General features: G+C 45.0%; 1 protein-coding gene across 1 annotated transcript in view; it reads left to right on the plus strand.

The window, feature by feature from the left end:
* The first annotated feature begins 1281 nt into the window (after nt 1-1281).
* Nucleotides 1282-10577, plus strand: part of LOC147012338 (NTPase KAP family P-loop domain-containing protein 1-like) — a 19686-nt gene continuing 10390 nt past the window's right edge. The window contains exons 1-4 of the mRNA XM_085856413.1: nt 1282-1587; nt 4556-4609; nt 6872-7003; nt 8979-9309. Of these exons, the coding sequence (XP_085712539.1) occupies nt 1449-1587; nt 4556-4609; nt 6872-7003; nt 8979-9309 (656 nt within the window). The 5' untranslated portion in view covers nt 1282-1448. The remainder of the gene's footprint in view (nt 1588-4555; nt 4610-6871; nt 7004-8978; nt 9310-10577) is intronic.

Here is a 10577-nt window from a genome sequence, read left to right on the forward strand (position 1 = left end):
TGCCCATCAAAAATGTTATGTTATTCGAAATATTCAAGGAGACTGGAAGATGTGGTGTTTCGTATCAAGAAGCGTTATTTTAAACACGACATGCACAAATGTTGTCCTATTTTCTTAATCTTCTGGGATGTTTTATTTCGACAGTTCAACCTCATGAATGCACCAAAGTCTGAAGCCTTGGCTTAGCCTCAGGTGTGCAGATATTTTCTGTATTTATCAGATATCCTACGGAAATAAATGAATACTCCTTTTGCTTTGTGCGTGTTGCACACCAGGTGCAGCGAATTTCACCTCCCTGTGCCTTGTATAAATTATGTTTTTTTCAACGTTTTGAACACTGCCCTTGATGCCTGGTTGCAAGTCACCGTCTGCAATCCCAATAGACGAGAAGTAATTACTCTTTTATGGAAAATGTTTTTCAAGTTTTTTTTTTTATCCTGGAAAATAGAGCACAGTGAACACACAGTCGTGTTAAAAAAAATTGGCCTTTCAAACCGTCCTTTAATCATCCTGATGAAGGGGGACAAACAAAAACATAAATACACAATCTGCTTCATGTAGGTAGTGTTTGTGTATGTTTGTGTTTGTTGGTCACGCTACTCTTCCAGTTCTGGGCCAATTCCACCCATACTTGCTATAGAGGATCAGCATGACCCCAATTAATGTTTAGGGGTGATTTCATCTTTGCTGGTAGTCACTGGTGGGAGAGGGTATTACAACTCTCCATCATTTACAATGCAGGATACCTGTCCCCACGTTTTACAGTGAAGTTAGGGGTTTTTAATTACACGTTTGAATAAGGATAATAACATAATCCCCCCCCCCCCAAAGGAAGCATGTACTTGTGGTGTATATTAAATGTGAAATCAAAATTGATGGCGAAATGGTTCAGGTGTCCTCGGCCGAGTCAAACCGAAAGCTATAAAAATGGTTTGTGCTGCTTCCTTGCTTGACATTCAGCATTGAAAAGGATATCTAGCGCACAAACAACCAACACTGGGAAGGCAATGGCAAACTACCTATTGTCACCCTTGCCAAGAAAATGATGATGAGCAGCTCCAATTCGCTCTGCAGAGAGGATGGTAGTTCTGTATTTATACAAGTACACAACAGAATGTTTGAAAGTAATGAAAGATGCGAGTAGATAAAGAATAAAGAAAATATTATTCTGCCCATTGTATTTGTTAGTGAATAATAATAATAATAATAATAAACAATGTGCTTGATCACAGTAACTCGAACATGCATTAAATTCCATGTTGTATTTATCAGATTTACCGAAGTTACGAAACATAGTAAAGTTTATATCTTGTGGGTTTCCATCCGTTTAAGTCTTCCTCGAAGTGAATGTCTGTCCGTGTTGGTGAAAGTGAGAGTACGTTTTCCTCTTTTTTTTCCCCGAGTTTCCGTTTTCCATTTCCCGGGACATGTGGATATAAAGACGGAGGATGCAGCGCTTGGAACCTGTGTCTGCAACACATGAACGACCACGACGCCGTCGCGTTCTGTTCACCTTTCTGTTCACATCGACGAAGGTACTCTCCACCTGGACAAGGTACTCTCCACTTGGACAAGTACCATTTGTGGGTAAGTGCTTCACCCATCATACGTCGTTCTCAGTTTGAACATTATAAAACATGTAACCTTTGCCTTTGAGGTTGACCTATGTATGTTCAAGTGTCATGACAACACCTCAAGTTCACAACATACAACTTGCTTACCTGTGGGGAACTCTTTCCATACCAACAGCTGCATATTGATGTGTAATGGGTTTCATCAACTGAGAATGACAAATTTGGGCTAACCACCGTGGGAACCAAAGGTGTACTAACCACTGGGTGAACCAAAGATGTACTAACCACCATGGGAACCAAAGGTGTGCTTGACCACAATGGGGACCGAAGGTGTTCAAACACCCATCGGTACCAAATGTTTGCAAACCGCTATTGGCACTAAAGGTGTGCTAACTGCCGTGGGAACCAAAGTATAAAGCTGACGTTTCGGTCCTCGACCCTTCATCGAAGAAAGAGAGGCACGCGGCAGTGGAGAGAGAGGATGTACATGTATCGTTGAGCAGAGAGAAAGTTCGAAGTCGCCTGACAGTGATCATGAGTCGAATATTAAAGGAAGTCGAGTCATTAACAAACCTATTATAAGCGTGTTGGTAAACCTGTTATGAAAACGAGAGAAGAAATACATTATTATTAATGTTATTATCAATAACTAGTGCGTGGCCGTACCTGCAAAAAAAAAAATTAAAAAAAGAAGAAGAATTGTGATCTCAATTGTGACGTCATAGCACCGTGTCCTGTCATTGGTTTCGTAAATAAATGGCCATAACTTGGGAACCACTTGTCCGATTAATATCAAACCTTGAAAAGGCACATCCTCAGGTCCCCAGCAATATACCTGGCAAGTTTCAATTAGATCGGACCAGGAGTTGTCGAGAAACAGCGGTCGCAGACACACACACACACACACACACACACACACACACACACACACACACACACACACACACACACACACACACACACTGCTGGAATTATAGATAGATAACATTAATAAAGGTTTTTACAAACGGTTAGATATGATTATGAAGGAAAAATGTAATGAATTAAGGAATTATAAAAAGAGAAAGGAGGGAGGAAGGAAAGGTAGAAAGGGGATATTGTGATTAAACCACACAGGGAATGGGAAAACGACTTGTACCGAGAAGTGAGGATGAATGAACCAAAACCGTTTGTTAATCATGTTCATTGTGAATGACCCCAGTTTAAATACAAAGTAGAAATCTTCATGCTTTGTGAGTCTGCTGTCTCATGCTGGAGGGAGATTCCTCCCAGTCAGGTGTTGGGTCAAATGCCAGGGAAGATTGAAGGGTCTAGCGTTAGATATGGGCTGTGAAAGGTCCATGCCATGCTGTATGCTCAGAGAATTCTGAGCAATCGGCATTTCCACAAAAAGCTTTTAAGCCTTCGATGTGTGGAGGCCTCCCCCTGTAGGTAATGTCGATGTGTGGAGGCCTCCCCCTGTAGGTAATGTCGATGTGTGGCGGCCTCCCCCTGTAGGAAAAGGTCGATGTGTGGTGGCCTCCCCCTGTAGGTAAGGTGGGTGTGTGGTGGGCTCCCCCTGTAGGTAAGGTCGATGTGTGGTGGCCTCCCCCTGTAGGAAAAGGTCGATGTGTGTTGGCCTCCCCCTGTAGGTAAGGTGGGTGTGTGGTGGGCTCCCCCTGTAGGTAATGTCGATGTGTGGCGGCCTCCCCCTGTAGGAAAAGGTCGATGTGTGGTGGCCTCCCCCTGTAGGTAAGGTGGGTGTGTGGTGGGCTCCCCCTGTAGGTAAGGTCGATGTGTGGTGGCCTCCCCCTGTAGGTAATGTCGATGTGTGGCGGCCTCCCCCTGTAGGAAAAGGTCGATGTGTGGTGGCCTCCCCCTGTAGGTAAGGTGGGTGTGTGGTGGGCTCCCCCTGTAGGTAAGGTCGATGTGTGGTGGCCTCCCCCTGTAGGAAAAGGTCGATGTGTGGTGGCCTCCCCCTGTAGGTTAAGTCGATGTGTGGTGGCCTCCCCCTGTAGGTAAGGTGGGTGTGTGGTGGCCTCCCCCTGTAGGTAAGGTGGGTGTGTGGTGGCCTCCCCCTGTAGGTAAGGTGGGTGTGTGGTGGCCTCTCCCTGTAGGTAAGGTCGATGTAAGGTGGGTGTGTGGCGGCCTCCCCCTGTAGGTAAGGTCGATGTGTGGTGGCTTCCCCCTGTAGGAAAGGTCGATGTGTGACAGCATCCCCCTGTAGGTTAAGTCGATGTGTGGTGGCCTCCCCCTGTAGGAAAAGGTCGATGTGTGGTGGCCTCCCCCTGTAGGTAAGGTGGGTGTGTGGTGGCCTCCCCCTGTAGGTAAGGTCGATGTGTGGTGGCCTCCCCCTGTAGGTAAGGTCGATGTGTGGTGGCCTCCCCCTGTAGGTAAGGTCGATGTGTGGTGGCCTCCCCCTGTAGGTAAGGTCGATGTGTGGTGGCCTCCCCCTGTACGTAAGGTCGATGTGTGGTGGCCTCCCCCTGTAGGTAAGGTCGATGTGTGGTGGCCTCCCCCTGTAGGTAAGGTGGGTGTGTGGTGGCCTCCCCCTGTACGTAAGGTCGATGTGTGGTGGCCTCCCCCTGTAGGTAAGGTCGATGTGTGGTGGCCTCCCCCTGTAGGTAAGGTCGATGTGTGGTGGCCTCCCCCTGTAGGTAAGGTCGATGTGTGGTGGCCTCCCCCTGTAGGTTAAGTCGATGTGTGGTGGCCTCCCCCTGTAGGTTAAGTCGATGTGTGGTGGCCTCCCCCTGTAGGTTAAGTCGATGTGTGGTGGCCTCCCCCTGTAGGTAAGGTGGGTGTGTGGTGGCCTCCCCCTGTAGGTAAGGTCGACATAGACCTCTTTTTCGACCTTGTTAATATGATCATGCTGGTCCTTCTTTTGTAACAAAGTGAAACACACACATTATTGACATTGACACCGACAATTACGCGGACGAGCTTCATTCGTCCTCTCATCTAAATGTCAGTCATTGTTATGAATATTGCTTTGTCTTTTGCAGGACAAGAAAAGCATTTCACAAATACATTCTGCTCTCCAGCAACCATGGAGCCATGTGAGTGATCACTTGGTGTGTGTTTGTACAAATGTCGATGCCCATTTGAACTCCCAACAATGTGCCTGTGATTCTGATGTCATCAATTGAACAACGAGTGAGAACAATGGGTGAGGAGTGATCGAGGTGTGATGGACGATGAAGTGTGTAATGAAAATCCGAATGATTAGCAATGCCACGAGGGGTTCAAAATGCCAATCCAATTTTCATTCGTCCCCCGTTGTGCGCTTCATTTTTAACATCTTTCACAGCTATCTATTTATTACGTACAGAAATATGGCAGAGTTTAACTTCCTTACATTCACTTGTTGCTGTTATAAGCTGCAGTTTATAACAGCAACAAGTGAACAAGTTCAACTCAAACGTACATGTGTGTATCTGTTGACATCCACTAGTTAATCAGTAAGTCTGTGGACTGATATAAAGCTGTTAATACACGGCCAGGTGATTTCTCAAAAGTGAAGGCACCACCAACTAGTGTGGTTGCCCAGCAGGTACGGCTGATGCCCAATGTTTCGACCATCAAGGTGTCTTCATTCCGAACTGATCCTGAATGAAGATCATGTAGTCGTTGAAATACCTGACCTGAGCTGCTGAGAAGCTACACTAAAGTTGGTGGCAACCAAATCTTTCCAACTACAGCCACTATTTTGTGAATCAGGGTGGTTGTCGAGGTGAAAGTCTATAAGTTGTTAAATGACAATGTGGACATATTCAGTTGTGGTGTAATCAAGGAAATTGTCCAAAAAAAAAAAGAATAACAATCATTTGTCAATTACTGTCCTGCAAATTTACTGATCATTTTTTTTTAAATCTTAATCTTTTCCTAAAATTTCAATTGTGATTTGAGTCGCGATTTGAGTCAACATCTTGCAGGTGTCTAAGGTGAGACATGGGAGTGCAAGTCCGCAGTGTTGAGCCATACCACATGCGCACTGCGCTACAAGCAGTCGATGGTGGTTTCGATGGAAATATCGTGAAGTTAAACAAAGAAATAATGATGAAAAGCAGGTGACATTTCACAACCAATCAGAGAAGCACCCACACATGGCTGCACCCAGAGAAATAACTTGGAAATTCACTGAAGTTTAATTTGTTTATTAATTGATGCAATCTTTCCCATGTGGTGGAAAAGTGACAATGATCCATCCATCAGGACCATACTCTCTCTGTACAGAGCATCAGTGCTGCTAAAGCAGTCTCCTGGGCCACTGGGCACAATCCTGGATGGGTCACCACTCTAACACAGGATACTTCAAATGGCTCAATCATCCCAGCAAGCTGGTATTCATTTTCCAAACCTCAGCTACATGACAGGCTGAGTCAACCCCACCTAGTATTAATTCACCAGCCAACCAGGAACTCATAACCTTAGGATCCCAAGCCCAGCATCCTAACCATGAAGCCAGCACCAGGCATAATTATGATCAGGTCTTGTAAATCTAATTAAGAAAAATAGGGGCAATGCCCAAGCACTCACCTGGTAGAACCATGGAACCACTGGTTGGTGTGGATGACCCACAAAATATGTAAATTAGCCGATCGTTTGAACGAACTTGTGAAAGCACCATGCAGGGATGATTCCTACCAAGTTGTATCTAAATCGTAGCATCGCAGAACCATAATGACCTTTGACCTTTAAATTGACCTATTTCATTTGCAATTTTTTGATGGGATTTGTAAGACATCAGGAGGTATAATGACCTTTGACCTTTAACTTGACCTATTTGGTATGTAAATTTTTGATGGGATTTGTAAGGCATCAGAAGGCATAATGACCTTTAACCTTTAAATTGACCGACTTAATCTGCAAAAAACAAAAATTTGATGGGATTTGCAAGGCATCACGAGGCCTATTGACCTTTGACCGACTTAATATGCAATTTTGATGATGCAATTTGCGAGGCATCAGGAGGCCTTGGCTTCTCAGAAGTTCCACAACATTTGGTGAAAATATGACGATTCGTTTTTGCTAATCTGACAGACACTGCAACACGATGCTGATCCCTCACCTGAACTATGTTCCAGGTGAGCTAAAAAAAAAATGGTCTTCTTTCACTGTTAAATCGATATTTTGATATTGCCTGACTCGCATTGAAATGGCTAAGACAAATTTGGGGGCAACATACCTCTGGTGGTTATGAAATGTAAAATACCCGTTGATGATGCGGGTCAACGTGGCTGGATTGTAGATAATGGTTTCGTGATGCAAGCCAAATGAAGAAGTCTGTGTGTCTGCGCGTGTGTCTGTGTGTTTTATAGTCACACCAACAAGCTATGATCACTTTGCTTGTTCCTTGGCCAAATCTCTTTGCTACGTCACGACTCCAGTCACAGTTGGCCTGTTTTCCAGGTGGGGCAGTGGCGTCAAATTGGTGCTGCACAAGCTGAAAGGTAACAACCACAGCACATTACGGTGAAAGCACAACACCAATAGGTGAGCCTTTGAGCCGTTTCGTTTGGGTTCGATTCCCGCTCCACTACAGACTGTCACCCAGCTGCTTTGCAGGCAGAGCATTTTCCAGTGGAGGGATAAGAGCCCATGGTACCTTTCGAACAAAATAGGGCAGTGTGCAAGTATTCAGGCTAAATTCCAAATTCCTTTCCTGATCGAGAAGACCAGTGCATCAATGACGTATAGTTACCCCCTTGATAAATGATGCAACCAGCAGGCAGGCAGGTGTTAAACATGCATGAATGAACCAGTTTCGACTGATGTTCAATTTCGCTGTTTCTACTCTGAATGCGACTGTTTTTTTTTTTTTTAATGAAAATAAGACATCAGCACAGTATGAGTCATGGTGACTCATTCCGAAGTGAATGTTGCAGGATTGATAATAATGGTCGTCACGTGATCATGTATTCGCACACTGAGATGTTCATGAACTCCAAAGACCCAAGACTTTAAAGGCCAGAATTTCCTGTATTCTATGTGACAATACTTGCTGCACCTCCGTTAGGGGATGTATATTTATTACGTATGCAAATTTTTCGACTCGACATTTTCCATCTCCACCACATCCGTCCGACTTCCCTTCCTCGAATCCCATCTTCGACCAAGCTTTATCCCTCTCTCCCCACCTTCCATCCTCCCCACCATCCATACTCCCCGATCCTGCAACTTTCCCTTCCTTTTCTCAACTTTAAATTCCTCATTTTTACTTCCTTTACCACCCCCCCCCCATCCCTCACACACTCCCACTACCCACAAACCCTTCACGAAAAATGCAACAATTCCAGTTGTAATTATCACTGCCAGTTCAGTTTGGCAGAGGTCTGCGCTCCACCGAGTACCGTTAGAAATCTTCATGACGTCATGATGACGTGTAGATTTTTTTTCAACGTCATGCTAATTCATCGATGTTATTCAGCAGACGTTAGTCGCTGATCGATACTCCAGGTCCCCTGCTTTTTGGGTGCTACAAGGAACAGATCTGTGTAATTATGAAAGCTAAATGTTGAACGGTTTTTGAAATATCGCAAACACAAAAGTGCATGGACAGATGATCGGTCGGTCGGACGGAGCTCATTTTAATGTCCCCCATCTCCGACCTTGGGAGAGGGGTGGGGGACAAAGACAACAAGTGGGGTAAAGGAGGAGGAGGAGATTGGGACCATACTCTGTGCAGAGCGTTGGTGCTGCTAAAGTAGTCTCCTTGGGTATTGGGCACAATCCTGGACGGGTCGCCACTTCGACACAGTATACGAGCAAGCTGGCACTCATTTTGCCGACCTCGGAAGGATGACAGGCCGAGTTAACCCACCTGGTGTTAATTCAACAGCTGAGCGGGATTGAACTCAGGACCCTAGGATCCAAAGCACACCACCCTCACCATTAAGCCAACACCAAGCATATGTAGATAGGTCGGGGTAACGTGATGGGAGGTATCTTCAAAAGTAGTTATACATCTTCCTTGGGCCCTTTGTTCAATAAATTAAACACTTCTCATTTGGAATTGCCTGTAAACACCAAACACCGTCAGTGAGAGAGAGAGAAAGAGAGAGAGAGAGACAGACAGAAACACAGACAGAGACAGACAGAGAGAGAGACAGACAGACAGAGAGACAGACAGACAGAGACAGACAGACAGAGACAGACAGACAGACACAGACAGACAGACAGAGACATACAGAGAGAGAGACAGTCACAGAGAGACAGACACAGAGAGACAGACACAGACACACAGACAGACAGACAGACAGAGAACATTTAGGACATAAGAGCAGGATTGCGAAGGTTAAAACGTGTGGTCTTGCCCCCAACCTTTCCCCACACAGGCATCTTGCCACACCTGACACCTGCCTTTACCAATGACACACAATCATCTCATTTTTTGTCCTGATAATTATCCTTCAAAATCATTTACAGAACGTCTCAACATCGAGTCTGCGCAAATAGAGGAAAAGATGAAATCGCAAGCTCCGAGGCCTCGATCGGACGGAACTCTTCCTGGGCTTCTTCATGTGATATTCCGCCTCATGTTCTTTGAACCAGTCATCGTTGACAAGTACAGAAACGTGCGTTTCATCACCGTCAAGTACAGTGCCTGGGACTATGCTGGCAGTGACAAGCTCTGGGCCGGCATAATGACCACGCTGTGTGAAGCTGTGCAGAAGAACTTCCATCCATTAACCATCGGCACGCATCGTGCTATTTCTCATGATGTGATTCCCAAACGTGCGGATAAAACACACAATCGGTATGATCCACATATTCCCTGTGATACTTCTTTGGGGACTTATGAACCAATATTAGAGTGATTGAGTCATTGGTGACCTCGTTTGTGATGTCATGTGATTGTTCGGATAAATGTGAATGATAACTAAAAGGTTTGCAGAACAGGGCCGGAGTTAGGCATGGGCAAGCTGGGCAGTTTCCCAGGGGCCTCCACAACTAGGGGGCCTCCACAACTCGGGGGCCTCCACAACTAGGGGGCCTCCACATATTTCATGAAAAAAATTGTAAGGAAAAGTGTATTTGTGAGTGCCTGAATGGTAGTTGGTAGTTAGTGGAACAGATATAAGATATTCATCTTAAGGCCCAGTCACACCTTGACGTTTTAGCCAGCGATGACAACGTATTAAAATGTATGTAAAACGCTGGCTTACGTTGAACTTTTGATGTTTTTTTTTAAAGATTCGGACGTATTCATAACGAGTTGGTCTTATGCATAACATATTAGTAATGGACACAGAACGTTTCGTTGTGTTATAGATTACTTATACCAACGAATGGTGAACCTGTTGCCGGCCTACACAACCGATGCCCAACGATAGTCTAACTTAGGCATAGCGCGTTGCACGCATTGCCGACGATGTCGTGACGTAGCCTATTAAAAGGCTGACGCACAACGATTCGAATCATAACTGCCGTAGAAATGGAAGTGACAACATCGCGGTCACACCTTGGCGATCTTGCCAGCGTATGCCGACCTAAGAAAAATGTGTCTAAAACGTGGGGGCACGTTAAATACGGTATGAGTAAGTTTAGTATACGTGAGTAGAACGCTAAAGTACGCTATCATACGTCGTAGTAACTAGAGTACGTCAAGAAATTTTAAACATGTTCAAAATTTTACGACGTACTCGGCGTATGACACACGTTCCGCATGCGATGGGGATAAGTTGTACACACGATATGCAGATGCTTACACACGTCCACAAAGGCTACTTATAAGCTACTCATAAGTCGAAACACGTCGCGGTAATGTCTTTTTCACGCGAAACTTATTTCTAACTTATGTTTGACGTGCTTTGAACCAATTCTTTACGTAGTCCCAACACACATTGACGTATGTAGACGTATTCCAATGACGTCTTCCGGTCGACAAAAAAAAAAAATGAACGTGTTTCTAGCTTACAACTGCCATATAAAGACGTGTTCCCAGCGGTTTTGGGAATTGGTATATAAAAATGGTGTTCATAAAAGGGGAACCCAACAGTGTTTTCGAGTCCTTTTTGAGTCGAT

This window comes from Eptatretus burgeri, chromosome 15 (genome assembly GCF_056783735.1).
Source record: "Eptatretus burgeri isolate ZD-2024b chromosome 15, Ebu_testis_v1, whole genome shotgun sequence".
NCBI lineage: Eukaryota > Metazoa > Chordata > Myxini > Myxiniformes > Myxinidae > Eptatretus > Eptatretus burgeri.